The following is a 15340-nucleotide window of genomic DNA, read 5'->3' on the forward strand; positions in this document are numbered from 1 at the left end:
ATACTTAAAGGAACAACAAAGGAATTTTATAAGAGAAAAATGCTATTATGAATCAAAATACTTTTTTCCTGTTTATCAAAGATCAATGAAATAGCTATAAGAATCAGGTAGCATGCTGGGAATGTCATAAATATAATAAAATATAATAAGGAATAATATGTTAACTTGGGCCCCAAGGACCCACCATCTGTGTGGAAGCTGGATGTGTGAACACAGAATTAGTGCAGTGTGTTAGTAGAGAAATGTGCCCGCTCCCAGAGAAGACGCTCCTTGGGATGAGAGGGCATGGAATGATGAAGATATTATTGAAAAAATTCCCCCTGGGAAGTCACATGAGCTGGATTTTGAAGACAGCATAGAATCCGCTGTGGCGTCGGGAGACGGCCACAGAGCCATGCGCCAGAGCTAAGAAGCAGAAAGCAGAGTGGCCACTTTGGGGAGACAAAGTGTAGCCGTGGCATCCACTTCAGTATTTCTGGGTGCCTCAGGGGTGTTAGCCTGGCTTTTGGGGAGCTCGCCGCGTTTGAAATACAGACGGGCATCCTGTCTCCTGCGGTAGGCTGTGATTGTGCCTCTCTGCTTCGTTTTATTTCCCCTGTGCCCGCAGAGATCTAGTTACTGATCTGAAGCAAGTAAAAGGAGTATCTGGAAATACATAGAGTCTCCTTGTCTCCCAAAGGACTCTGTGGCCACTTCTGAGAGCTCTTTGTGTCTGAGACTGGAGGAGACAGTCTCATTCCCTGGCAGAAGTGAGTGCTTAGTATGTTTGGGCTATACAACGAAATCAAAAACCCTTTGCCTTTGTTAGACCCATACCCCCCCTCTCCGAAAATAGTGGAATAATCCTCACTCCAGAGATACACCTGTGACTGAATAGGGTTGTTTTGCCCATCTAGATTCTTCTACCTTTACAGATACTACCCACATGACTTCAAAGTCTTTGTGTTTGAGGCAGTTCTACTTAGGATAGGGTAAAGGCAAGGGACCATGATGACAGAACACTGGTTTAATTATAGGACAGTCCCATTGTCATGATACAGATTCTCCTTAATTCCTGGACTGTAATTATTAGCTGAGGATCACCGAAGACCTAGTCTCCGTGGGACGGTGGCTGGGAAGGGGACTTTGGCTCTTTTCATTGACCATCTTGACTCGGAACAGTCAGCGCTTCCACTCTTCGATTCCCAACCAGTGCCGCAGCAGACGGTCTTCTTAAAAAAGTAGAGGTGAGGTGAGGTCTGTCTCTTCATGCTGTCGCCCCCTCTTCCCCCAAACACCAGGAGAACTAGTGTCACCTAGTGGGCTCCTGAAGGGGAGGAGACAAGGATGCACTTTACCCCCGGCCTCCCTGCCCATCTCTTCCTCTTCTGGGAGGAAGGACTCCGTGTTCTCCTTCCTTCCTTCTTGTTCTCCTTCCTTCCTTGGAGCGCCTGAGCATCGTCTCAGCATTGGTCTCCTTAGGTCACGTTGCTAATAATGAGCAAATGAGTGGGGATGAAGTAAACTTCCTCCTCTCTAGGCCCCTAGGAAGGAGGCTCTGCAGGTATCCACGCGGGGTCGAGGTGAGGCTACCGGAAGCTCCTGGGAATCCCGAGGAAGCTTCTTTCCCACATGGGGGGCTCTCTGTCACCCATTGCGGGCGGCATCGCCGCAAGCTCATCCTTCGCGCGGCCGGGCCGGCGCCCGCGGCAAACACGCGGCTCTGCAGGCCATGGGCAGCGCCGTAGAGCGACGCCGAAGACCCGCCTCCTGCAGTTTGTTTCAAAAGACGCCGTGAGTCTAAGTCCCGGAAGTGCCGCTGGTGGCGCGAGGCTGCGCCTGCGCACATGTCTCCCGAGTCGTTCGCGAGGACCCGCAGGCGTTTCTCTGTTGCCGTCGCGATGCCGCGCTCCTGACTGGGATGGGGCGCGTCCGTGTCACTGTGTAGACGCCGTCGGACCCGGGCTGCTTATGCCCCTTCCTGTGCCGGTCGCGGCTGTGAACCCTTGCAGACTTCGAGAGGAACGTGGTCCAAACCGTTCTTGCTGCTAAAATGCACGTAGGAAACGCGGGCGGGCCCCGCGGCTGTGACTACAGAGATCGTGTCCAGGTGCTTGACTGGCTCGTTCGAGCCCGGGAGGGTGAAGACGAGTCTGTGTCGGGTCCTTCCCTGCAGGACGCTCCATCAGAGGGGGCCGCGGAAGATTTTTTTTTTTTAAATAATTTTTTTTAAGACTTTATTTGACAGACAGAGATCACAGTAGGCAGAGAGGCAGGCAGAGAGAGAGGAGGAAGCAGGCTCCCTGCCGAGCAGAGAGCCCGACGCGGGGCTCGATCCCAGGACCCTGAGATCATGACCTAGAGCCGAAGGCAGAGGCTTAACCCACTGAGCCACCCAGGTGCCCCCGGAAGATGGTTTTTTAGTGTCACCCATAGGAGAGCTTGAACGGGTATTCAAATAAAAAGGGTATAAATTCCCTTTTTATTTAGCCTCTTCAGCAAGTGAGGACCGTGTTTTCCGTCCCCTGGGGGTTCTGGAAGGCCGTAGAGACAGGTACGGCAGGATCACTGTGCAGCGCTCACCTGACAGTGGAGTCCCGGGCGTGAGTCGGTCTGTGAGCGTCCGTGCGGGAGTTTCCGCGGGCTTAACCCTTGAAACACAAGCAGGCTGCGGGGGACGATGCTCTCGGTCCCGCATTTCCGTCCACTCACCGGCGTGTAAAAGTCCCTGGTGCTGTCCGAGTCCGCCCTCATCAGAACAGTCATGAATACAACAGAGCGGCCTTATTCTTCCGCAGGGCCTTGGTTACAGTTACATAACCTCTTCCAGAACCGTTTCTTCGAACTGGCATTAGTTTGTTCGTTTAAAATTCACTTTAAATGTCTGCCTCCAGGGTCCTGTTCTGGGGATTGCACGTCACACGTAGCAGTTCTTTCCTGAACTGTTGTGATTCACGGGCTGCAGCACTTGACGGCCACCCGGTTCTTTTACAAACACTCGTTTTACTTCCTCCGTTTTAACTCCTAAATGCAACAAACACGAACATGCTTATGCTGTTTGAAATCTCCAAAGAAACGTGCACAGAGGAAGATATACCATTTGATTTCATAGTCTCCTGCAAAATGCACTGTAATTATATTTTCTAATTTTTAGAGCTCTTGAGTAATACAGAAAGTTCTATCTCAAAAATTTATAAATATGTAAAGAAAACTTGAAAACTAGATTTAAAAGCTAAACCTTCAATATAATAACTTTTTCTCTAGGATATCATCCTTTCTCCACTGCACATTTATAAAACATCAGTTTTTAAAACACTGCCCATTTAGAAAACATGTGTTTTTAATCATTTATGTTCCCATCTCATTCTATAAATTATATGATAACTTACCAAAGTATGCACTAATCTACAAACTATTAAGTTCTTAGGCCTGAATTAGACTGTCTTGCATTCCAGCTCCCCTATCAATAATCTAAGTGTTTTGGGGCAAGATACTTAGTCTCTCTAAGCCTCTGACTGTTACGCTATAGAACAGGCTGATAACAGTATTAAATAGCCTAATCTATGCAAAGTATTCAGCATATTAGCTGGCACATAGTTTGCCTTCAATAATGTCATATAACAATGAAAGTAAAATAAAAATTATAAATAAAAATCAGGACCAAGGGCAATATAGTTTAAAATTAAGATTCTGCTCTATGAGCTTAAATTGCAGTTATGCGTTAAAACCTGGCTGTAAATGACAGTCATGCACACTGGTCTCAGAGTTATCTTTGGGAAGTGAAAGTTTTACTGTCTTTGATTGACAGCAGTTCTCACATGAGGCTTGATACGGGGAGATACTGAGCCCGGAGCATACATCGTTGGCCAGTCTTGACGCTAAACACAATTTGGGTGGCAGTTTCCTAAAACTTCTTCTAAGGCATGCTGAAGGCATGGTGCCGGCATGTAAAATTCACAAGGGCCTGTAAAACATTGTATCAGTTACACACCTTAAAAAAACAAAACAAAAAAAAACAACAACTCACTTTATTAACTTGTAAAGTGAAGTTTAGGAATTTACAGAAGCTTCGTTTCCTCTGTTCATTTTTCCTCATACGTGGGATCTGGAACTCTTCTCCAGCCTTTTCCAGGGCACCTTTTCTCTCCAAATGCTTTCTCCCTCACACCCCAACCGCTGACCACCGCCTGCTTACTTTCAACATTGTTTTGCTTGGCTGCCCGTCTGTGTCAAGGCCCTGTGAATGTTTGTTCTCAAGGAGCTCAGTGTCTCTCTCAGAGAAATCCCGGCCCTTTTCACCCACCAGACTGTAAACTCTGAGGCGGTTTAAGAAGATGTTGTGCATTTTCTCGTCCTCAAAGCAGAGCAGGGGTCTGGCACACAGTCTCCTGCTGAGTGAACTCATGAAGGTGATTCTTGAGGGGCTCTATGTTGGGGGATAAGGGAGCTTCGGATTTTCGCACTGATTGTCGCACGCCCCATAAAGTCGTGTTCCCGCAGGTGCTCCGTGCCGATGGCTGCAGGGTCCACGGTTCTGTGGCGTATTCTCCGCTGTTTGCAAAAGGTCCGTTGCTGTTGGTGGCCCAGACTTTGGCAGAGACACTTGCTGTTTACCTGATGTTTCTTGTTCTTCATGGAAACATAGTTAGATTCTGCTTCCCAGCCTCCCTTGCAGTTACGTATGACCATTTGGCTAATTCTTCTTAGCAGGAGGTGAGCAGAAATGATGGGTGTCACTCCTAACCCCAGACAGTAAAATCTTCCCTATGCCGTCCTCTCCTCCCCACTCTGCCAGCTGCATACAGGTACCCAGGGCAACGGGTGTTGAAGGCTGCGGTGTCTCCGCAGCCTGGTCCCCACGTGACTGTATGGAGCACAGCTGCTACTGCTCTTGACCCCTGCCCACTGGACTTCATTTGAGCAGAAAAACAGAAAACAAACAACATCGAATGTATGAAACCACTAAGATTCCAAGGTTTGTCTGTTACAACAGCCGTCATTACCCCAATCAGTACAGATATGTTATTGTGAGCCCAATGGAGCTTTTTTTTTTTTTTTAAGAAAGAACAGCCTCTTTTCACTAGGTTTTTTTTTTTTTTAAGATTTTATTTATTTATTTGACAGAGAGATCACAAGCAGGCAGAGAGGCAGACAGAGAGAGAGGAGGAAGCAGGCTCCCTGCTGAGCAGAGAGCCCGATGCGGGGCTCGATCCCAGGACCCTGAGATCATGACCCGAGCCGAAGGCAGCGGCTTAACCCACTGAGCCACCCAGGCGCCCCATCACTAGGTTGATTTTCAGAGCTTTTTTTAATCCTAGCATTCGAGAGGCACCCCGAAGTAACTGAAATGTACTCTTTGGTCCACCAGTGTGTAAGGTTTGTCACAACTGATTAAGTGTGCCAGCACTGTGGGGATACTGATGTTTTGTTTTGTGAGCATAAGTCAGGGGAAGAGCAAGAAAAACAGAACATTCTAGTTCTCCAGTACCTTGTCAATTCTTACCCCTCCCAGCCATTCTGATGTGATTTCCTCAAGCTAAGCAGCATTTTACATTCCCAAGAGCAGCTGCCCATCAGAAGATATGAACAGACACTTCTCCAATGAAGACATACAAACGGCTATCAGACACATGAAAAAGTGTTCATCATCACTAGCCATCAGGGAGATTCAAATTAAAACCACATTGAGATATCACCTTACACCAGTTAGAATGGCCAAAATTAGCAAGACAGGAACAACATGTGTTGGAGAGGATGTGGAGAAAGGGGAACTCTCTTACACTGTTGGTGGGAATGCACGTTGGTGCAGCCACTTTGGAAAACAGTGTGGAGATTCCTTAAGAAATTAAAAATAGAGCTTCCCTATGACCCTGCAATTGCACTATTGGGTAGTTACCCAAAGATATAGATGTAGTGAAAAGAAGGGCCATCTGTACCCCAATGTTTATAGCAGCAATGGCCACGGTCGCCAAACTGTGGAAAGAACCAAGATGCCCTTCAACGGACGAATGGGTAAGGAAGATGTGGTCCATATACACTATGGAGTATTATGCCTCCATCAGAAAGGATGAATACCCAACTTTGTAGCAACATGGACGGGACTGGAGGAGATTATGCTGAGTGAAATAAATCAAGCAGAGAGAGTCAATTCTCATATGGTTTCACTTACTTGTGGAGCATAACAAATAACATGGAGGACAAGGGGAGATGGAGAGGAGAAGGGAGTTGAGGGAAATTGGAAGGGGAGGTGAACCATGAGAGACTATGGACTCTGAAAAACAACCTGAGGGTTTTGAAGGGGCGGGGGGTGGGAGGTTGGGGGAACCAGCTGGTGGGTATTGGAGAGGGCACGGATTGCATGGAGTACTGGGTGTGGTGCAAAAACAATGAATACTGTTACGCTGAAAAGAAATAAAAAAAAAAAAAAGAGCAGCTGCCTATTTGGGAAGAAAGGATTTTTTTCTTGCTCATCCCTGCATACATTTATTGCAACAGAACATTCTTCTGGGTCCAGACTGAACAGTCTTAAAATTTGTGTTACAGGATCAGACACCAGTGTTGAAGCTTATAAGGTAAAGAGTTGTTTGGGGCATATAAAAAACGTATGATGTGAGCTCTTTAGAGGAGGAGAAGTAGGTAGTAAGAATACACTTTTTTTTTCTTCTTTTCTTGTAGAGAAAGCAGGAGCGGGAGAGGCAGAGGGAGGAGAGGAGGAATCCCAAGCAGGCTCCACACTCATTGCAGAGCCCAGTGTGCGGCCTGATCTCATGACCTGAGCCAAAATCAAGAATTGGAGGCTTAACTGACTGAGCCACCCAGGCGCCCTGAATATACGTTTTTTTAAAATTGACAGATTGTTGGACATGCTTGATATTATCAAAAACCTCGTAAAGTTGATTCCTATAGTTATGTTATAATAACTTTGAATAAGGTTCAAATCCTATTCTCCTATCCTATTGTCTGTGTAACTTTGGACAAGGCACTTTAATCTCTCTGTACCTAGTTTCCTTTTTTGGAAAAATTAGAAAAAAAATAATACTTGTTACTGGGAGGAATAAATGAGATAACGCATATAAAACAGCCCAATTCCCAGCAAACTGCTATAGTATCATTAATGAAAAAAATTTAATATTCATCATTTCTCCTGGTTCTTGGTTCTTCATATGTAGTGTATTCCCAGGCAGCTCAGGTCTTGGTTGTAGGTGCTGTGAAGCTATCTCTGTGTTTCTGTTGGGCCTTGTAGGTGATCCTGAGGGGCCCCAGTAAAGGTAAGGAAAGACTGAGAGGCTGTTTCTGTGACTAATGTGGTTGGTCTTTGAGAGTCAGTTGTTGTCAGGTAACATTTGAGTTGAATTGCACTCAAACATACACATTAAGCACCTATTAATGTGAGTTGGTGTTTGAATTGCCATTCACAAATACTAGTAGTTTCCTGACAAGGAGCGCACAAGGGGTTAACACATATTTCAAGGAGAGTCAGTTCACGTATCTTTGTTACGGGAGATGGATCCTTCTTAATCTTAGAGGACTTGATATTTTAGAAAACCCTTAGAATTTTGAAGAAAAAGAAAGAAAGAAACCCTATTTACTGCTATAATTGCGTTTGACCTGGAATTATAACAAAAATGTATTTGTCATTGTTTTGGTTACATAGATATGTAGGGCCATCTTTGTCTACTTGTAAATCCAGCAATGGAGCGGTCACACACAGATGTAACGATAGATTTGTCTTCACTATTCAAGTTAATTTATAATCATCTAATGTGGTTTCAGGTCTTTGATAATTCATCTTTAAGAAATGATTTCCACATCCATGTTGGACTTTACCCATAAATCCAATTTGGAATACATTCATCTTATTTCTTACAATATTTGAGTTTTTTCCTTAGTGTTGTTAATGAAGAAATATGTGTATCTGAAAAGAAGTGGAATTATCAGCAGCATCTTTAATATAAAGGGAAATATTTAAAAATATTTCCATTGTTACTACTGTGTCAATATTTATAATTAAGACTCTAGAGGTGCCTGGATGGCTCAGTTGGCTGAGCTTCCAACTCTGGATTTCTGCTCAGGTCATGATCTCAGGGTCCTGGAATCACACCACACATCAGGCTCCACGCTCAAGGGGAAGTCTGCTTGGGATTCTCTCTCTCCGTCTCCTTTTCTCCCTGCTCGCTCACTCTCTCTAAAATAAATGTCTTAAAAACAACCTACCTAGGAATCATTCAGTTCTGAGAAAACTGGCATTACCTAAGGTACTTCGGTTATTTAAACAGTCAAATAAAGCAAATACTTTATTTGACTTCTGTGGAAATTAAATATGCATACTATCTCTAACCGTCTAGTCCATTTTTTCTCGTTAAAAAATAACCTAGTTGAAATGATTACTGAAACATATAAACCTCATAAAAATTATTTTTATGATTTAACTATAGGGCATATAACCTAAGGTGTCCAGTAAAAAGTGTTTATTCCATTATTGGATCCACTTAAGATCATCTCTGGTCATTTAACTGTATGCTAGACATCATGAATTTTACTTTGTCGGGTGCTGGATATATTTGTATTTCTATAAATATACTTGAGATTTGTACTGGGATACAGATAAATTACTTGGAAATAGTATGATCCTTTTGGGTTTTGCTGGTGAAGATGACTTAAGTGGGACCAGAGCAGTGTTCAGAGAATTCTCATTCTTTCATTAATACTAACACAAGGCCCTATTGAGTACTCTCCCAATCCCAGGAATCCTGAGTTTTTCCAGTTAGGTGGAAACAGGTGCTCTTCCTGGCCCTGTATGGGTTCGGAGTACTGTTCTCTGTGGTGCTTTTGGGTGGTTCTTTCCCTGGCCGTGGACAGTCTGTACCCTTGCTTTTGCGGCAGTACTGTGCTGAGTGCTTGAGGGAAAGCACGCGCAGACAGCTGTGGTCTCCCTCTGTAGAGCTCCCTCTCTGGTGTCTGCCGTCTCTGGGACTCTCGCTGTCCTGGTCTCTCCAGACTGTGGGCTACCTTTCCTCAACCCAGTTGCTCCCGCTCTGTGCCTTACAGCTTTTAAACTCTAACCAGGCAGTAAGCTAGGGTTGTTCGTTTGTTTCCCATCAGTCAGAGACCATTGTCCTTGTTTTGACATCCAGGGTCTTGGGAACTGTTGTGTCCAATTTTTGACTGTTTCAGAAGGAGGGCAGATCCAGTCCATTGTTTCAGTTTGGTCAGAAGCAAACTAATGTCATATTAAATCTTAAATGAATATTAGTCTTTTAGTTTAGTTTTTCAAAACAGAGGTAATGAGATGCTATTATCTCTAAATGAGATTATTTTTCAGGGATTAAGCTCATGACTTAATCTAGGCAGAACCAGATGATTTCTTAACCCCTTCTAGCTCTAAAACCTGCTGTGGCAGTATCTTTTCATTACATTTAAAGCCGTGCTGTAATAAAGATTCAAGTTCAGACAATGTACAGTTATTATACCAAAATAACCTTTCATCTGTTATCTTTATCCTTCCCTCCCTCCCAACAAATGGTGACAATATAAGGAAACGGGTATTGAGGCACTGTAAATGGTCTCTATGCTCTTTTGGAAAACAAATTGGAACTATATATTAAAGGCATACAAATCATTATATGCTTTGAATCAGTAACTTTATTTGTAGAATTATAGCTAAATCTCACATATATAAAAAGCTGTATATCTAGAAATGTTAATCATGGTACTAATTATAATGGAAAAAATTGGAAATAATCTTAAGTCATAATAGGTGTCCAGTGAAGGGTTAAAACCCAAAATATATAAGAACTAGAACTCAACAGCAAAACCCCCAAACAACCCAGTTCAAAAATGGGCAAAGGACTCGAACAGATATTTCTCCCAATTAGATACACAAATAGCCAGTAAACATATAAAAAGATTTTCAGCATCACTAGCCATTAGGGAATGGAAATCAAAACCACAGTGAGATGACCACTTCACGCCCGTTAGGAATGCTGTCACAAAAAAGAACATGAAAAATGACGAGTGCGGGGAGTGGAGAAACTGGAACTAACTCTTATTTCTCAGGGTATGTAAAACAGTGCAGGGCTTGTGGACAGCAGGCAGTTCCTCAAAGTGTTGAGCACAGCATGACCCTGTGACCTGGTAATTCCACTGCCGGGTGTATGCCCCGAACCACTGGCCGCGCCGGCTCGAGCAGGTTCGAGCCCCCACATTCGCAGCAGCAGCATTCACGAGAGCCAAAAGGAGGGAACAGCTAAAATGTCCAGCAACAGATGAATGGATAAAATGTGTTATCTCCGTGCAAGAGAATATAAAAAGGAGGGAAATTCTGAAACATGTTACAACTTGGATAAACTCTGCTAAGTGAATCAGCCAGACACAGAGGACAGGTACCAATTCCACTGGGAAAGGATGCACTCATGGGAGGTGCCCTGAGTAGTCAGACTCAGAAAAGGAAAGTGCGATGGTGGCTTCCAGAGCTGATGCGGAGCTGTTGTTTAATGGGTACAGAGTTTCAGTTTGGGATGATAAAAAAAAAAGATTCTGGAGATGGATGGTTGCATACGACTTTGAATGTACCTAATGCTACTGAACTATGCACTTAAAAATGGTTAAGCTGAAAAAAAATGGTTAAGCTGGTAAATTTTATGTTATGCATATTTTACACTAGAAATCAAGTCTTCGTCTTTAATAAGTGTGTGTGTGTGTGTGTGTGTGTGTGTGTGTATGTGTGTGTGTGTGTGTGTGTAATGAAGTATTCCGCACTCCAGGAGAGAGTGGCCTACGGAGCGCTCATCAGACCCTCCCTCTCTTGTCCCTCTACAGGAGTGACACACGCGGCCATCTGGGCAGCCTGCATCTCTTACCTCAGCGCAGCTGTCCCCCCCGAGCTGAGGACCTCTGCTCAGGGCATCCTGCAGGGCCTCCACCTGGGCTTGGGGAGAGGCTGTGGTGCTATGATCGGAGGCGTATTAGTCAATTACTTTGGTAAGAATGGCTTTTCCCCTTTTCTCTTTCTTTGTTGAAAAATTACGATTCTTCAGCAGCACCTCAGCAAACACTCAGATTATTACTAAGATTGCCAGAGGCCAAACTCCCGGATTCATACGATCTTACTCACTTTCACCGTAGTCCGTCATCATGAATCCGGGTGCTCAAGTCCTTAAGACGGGCAGCACCAGCCCGTACCTGTGCCCGCTTCGATGACAGGCTAATGGGGCACTACACGGATACCTCAAAGGAGCCAAACGATGAGGAAGCGCCAGTGCTTTGGGGTTGGAGCAAAGTACCCTAAACCTGCTGATCATGATGCTGGAGGAGAGAAAATTAATCCTTGTTATTGCAGAAAAACCTAGCTACTTGCTGCCTTTGGTAGGTCACTGCCTCTCTGACAACACAGTCTGTCCTGTCCGATCTTCCTGTCGGACACCCCGGGGTGGGCTGGAGAAGAGAGGACCCTGCACGAGGCATCTGCGCTGCTCAGCCACCAGGGAAGGCGGCCCAGGGTGCCGGAATTTCTAGCAGTATTAGAGCGTTGCTGTTCCAGCCGCTGATTAATAGGGCTGCTTGGCAGGTGAATGGTCTTTATGAAGAGAGCACCGCTGAGTTTTATGGTAAGAGGGACTCAGAGACGATCCTTTATAAATGTAGTTTTAAAATCTGATGACTGACCAATCCAATAGCAGCATCTGGGGCTCCTGGCACCTACCAGACCTGTCGTCCACTGTACGGGGGCAATGGTTAGTCACCTTCTCTGGTTCGTCCCCAGCGCTGCTGCCTCTGGCCTGGGCTCCGGCACCTGGGCAGTGCGGGATGAGGGCTCTCTGTGGTGCCTGGAATTACCCGAGAGGGCGCTGCCTGTTTCCACAGGGGCTGCCGCGACATTTCGAGGAATCGGCATGGCCTGCCTGGTGATCCTCCTACTTTTTGCCCTGATCCAGTGGCTGGCAGTGCCGGATGAGGAAGAAGGTAAACCTGTCCGTTCTCTCCTACCGGGTCCTAAGGCTGAAGCCCTGGAGAATTCTATACGTAGCCCTCAGAAACCCAGAGGTGCTAACAGACCCACGTGGCTAGATTTTCTCAGGGGTGTGCATCAGTGAATTTTTGTGTACCACTGCGAGGGAGAAGCTATCTCCTGTGTGGAAACGGATGCTGGTCATTTTAAGTAGCTCGGGATTTTCTTGTTTTTGTTTTGTTTTGTAGTACAAGGAGTGTGGGAAGAACTGGTTTTAAATTCCTTTGGCATTCTAAAGGAATGTCAACTTTAAATCACATACATTCGACCGATACAGTAATTTTACTCCTAGGGATGGGAGTGGTATTAATTGCTAAGCTTTTACATTCATTTGAAAAACAGTATCTGAAAACTTAAATTTGAAGTTTTCCCTTACCCAGGCATGACCCTCATTAAAATTGTCACACAGGAAGGAGGTTATTTCAAATATAATGTACAAGTTGAATCAATTTTTTTTTTTAATGAAGAAAACCAACCAGTGATGGAAATGCTCTTGCTTAGATCTTGGATCCCAGAACAAAGCTCATCTTTCGTGTCCTATTCTTCTTTTCTTTTTAAAGATTTTATTTATTTATTTGAGAGAGAGAGAGAGAGAGCGAGAGCATGCGCATGAGCAGGGGGAAGAGGTAGGAGAAGAGAGAGAAGCAGACGCCCTGCTGAAGAGGGAGACTGATGCTGGAACCCTGGCACCATGACCTGAATCAAAAGCAGACACTTAACGGGACTGAGACACCCCGGTCCCCCTGGAGTCCTATTGTTTAAGGAGAATTTGCCTCAGGCACCTCAAGTGCTTGTGCTTAGGGAAAAACTAGCTTGTTACACAAAACCCCAGAGGCAGATTTTAATGCTAACAGGTTATACGGAAAGAAAGACAAATGCTGATTTTTCTTACTAAAAAAAAAAAAAAAAAAATCCTAAAGGGATTATACAGGGTTAGTCCAGGCCTTTAGTAAAAGGCCAATAAAAATAGCTATTACTGTATAGATGCTTTTCTTTAAAAACTCAGTCCTGTAAGTGGGCTTAAGACCACATTCACGATAACCCATGCCCACAGATTAAATTATATCTAAGAGTAATAGGTAATACATTCCATAAACAAATACAGTGTCTATTAACACCTATAAAGAGATCTGGAAGGGAAACATCACATCTGTTATTCAGTACTTGCACCAAGAGGCCCTTGATACACAGCAATTTAGTTAGTAATGTCGCCAAGTACTCTAGAATGGGCTTCTGGGATTGTCTGCTTATTTATTTTTATATTTGTTTAAATACGTAGAAAACTCTGAAAAATGATTTAAACATGATTTTCTCTCCAGACAAGACAATGCTGGCAGAAAGGATTCCCGTTCCCTCTAGTCCTGTTCCCATAGCAACCATCGACTTGGTACAGCAGCAGGTGGAGGACGTCCTGCCGCGCGTGGAGTCCAGACTTCCGCCCAAGAAGACCAAACACCAGGAAGAACAGGAGGATGTGAACAAGCCGGCCTGGGGGGTCAGCTCCTCTCCCTGGGTGACCTTCGTCTACGCGCTCTACCAAATTAAAGAGATGGTGCAGCTGATGAGAGACAGCCGCGCCCCCGAGATACAGCCTCTGCAGGTAAAGGTGCTCCCCCAAGGGGCTCAGCTGTGGTGCTCATACAGCAAGGTTTATGGAGTCTGGCGGGCGAGACAGGCAGGCAGACAAGTAGTTGTGGTAGTCTGTGACGAGGGCGTTACAGACGTGGACACACGGTTCTGCAGAGGGAAAATTCTGCCTTACGGAGCTCAGGAAGGCTTCCCAGAGAAGATATTTCTTAAAGAAAATAAATATAAGACATTGTACATTTCTTTAAAATTTCAGTGTTGACAGTTCCAGTGACGATATATGAGTCTTGCCATGGGAGACCGTTACTTGTGACTCTCTATAATTCTGAAGTTATAGTGAGGACATTATATATGCTAGGACTTCAGTAACTAGCTGATGAATTCGTACCCTGAGCCACCGTAGGAGTCTAAGGGAATCCTCAGCTTGGGGAAGTGTTGTTTGGCTGGTGGCCTCACATGAAAAATTGTTTTTTTTTCCTCATCCCTAGAGATGTGGTCCCTCCTGTGTAAAGTCAGATCATGTTGCTCAAACGGTGTGGGTGACTGTTAACTGATTCTATATTCCGCCTTTGGAAACGATCAAGTGTAACTTCTATGAATAGTTCGGCTGAAGCAATGAGTCTACTTCCCTGTTTACATTAATCACATCCTTTTACTTGATGAGTCATGTCAGCTCTATATCTAGAGTAGCTTCAGAGGACACAGAGGAAAGACAAAAATAAAGAGTAATTGGATAATTTCTCTTTTACAAAATTTGAACTACCTTAATTAAATTTATCATGACTTTGTAAACCTAACATGTAATATTTCCATAACGTAAATCAGATCTGATTGCGCCCCATGTCGTAGCGCACCCTGATCCACGCACCATCTTGCTCACTGTCAAGATTATAAACTCACATGAACGTCCTGCTCAGTCAGAGAGGAGAGTCTTGGGGGCAGGAGGAGTGTATAGAGGACGCGAAGCAGAAGAAAGGACAAGATCTGCCACGCGAAGGGCGGTGTCTTCATTACTCGGGGCACTCGTCCTCCTTTTCATGGAAGCCTGGTGGGCCTCCATATCATCATCACATTTGTTTCTCTGTTATGTCAGGATTACGAGAAACTGGCTGGGATGGCTTAGTTATTCTTACAAGTAAGAAGTCATATTAAGATTTCTTTACATTTTAGAATCCATCACAGAATAAATCACAGAATTAAAACATTTTCTTTGCTAGTCAGCTATTTGAAGTGATGTATAGTGACTCAGAGGAAAATGTGTTTTTAAAAACACACGTTCCCGGACTGTGGCGATGGGGCATCTTACAGACGTGCTAGGGGAGAAGCTCTGCAGCACGTGCCGACTCACATCACTTACAACTGCTGACTCGAGTGCTGCTCCCGATCCCCTTCTTTACGCAGATTTCTGTCTTGTTTAACTTAACGTGTACACTTTAAATCCCAATATTCATCAGGATTCTGAATTTCGGGACACCTTCTGCTGGCCTTGTCTCTGAGGCGGAGAATGCCTCACTTACGTCCAGCAGGTGCTCCCAGCTCTCGAGTTCTGTGGTCTCAGCCAATGGCCCGAGTTTCAATTCCATGCTGCTTGCTCAGTGACTTGTCACCACGGTGGAGGCTCAGTAAATATTTGCTGATGTAAATTGTCTTCCTCGTGATACCAGGCATTTTGGTAGTGATGTTCCTTCATGCACAAGATACGTCTGCTTAAAGTGTTTGTGTTTTTCATGCGGCTTTGGCAGTTGCACATAGGAAAGGAGATGAAAG

General features: G+C 44.7%; 1 protein-coding gene across 10 annotated transcripts in view; it reads left to right on the plus strand.

Moving 5' to 3' along the window:
- Window positions 1-15340, plus strand: part of MFSD6 (major facilitator superfamily domain containing 6) — a 69271-nt gene that overhangs the window by 51775 nt on the left and 2156 nt on the right. For 6 of the 10 annotated variants that reach the window (XM_047720601.1, XM_047720602.1, XM_047720603.1 and 3 more), the window contains 3 exons: window positions 10798-10959; window positions 11842-11940; window positions 13306-13586. In XM_047720601.1, coding sequence (XP_047576557.1) covers window positions 10798-10959; window positions 11842-11940; window positions 13306-13586 — 542 coding nt within the window. The other 4 variants (XR_007125738.1, XM_047720604.1, XM_047720605.1 and 1 more) reach the window with 3 other exon arrangements.

Source organism: Lutra lutra, chromosome 3 (genome assembly GCF_902655055.1).
Source record: "Lutra lutra chromosome 3, mLutLut1.2, whole genome shotgun sequence".
NCBI lineage: Eukaryota > Metazoa > Chordata > Mammalia > Carnivora > Mustelidae > Lutra > Lutra lutra.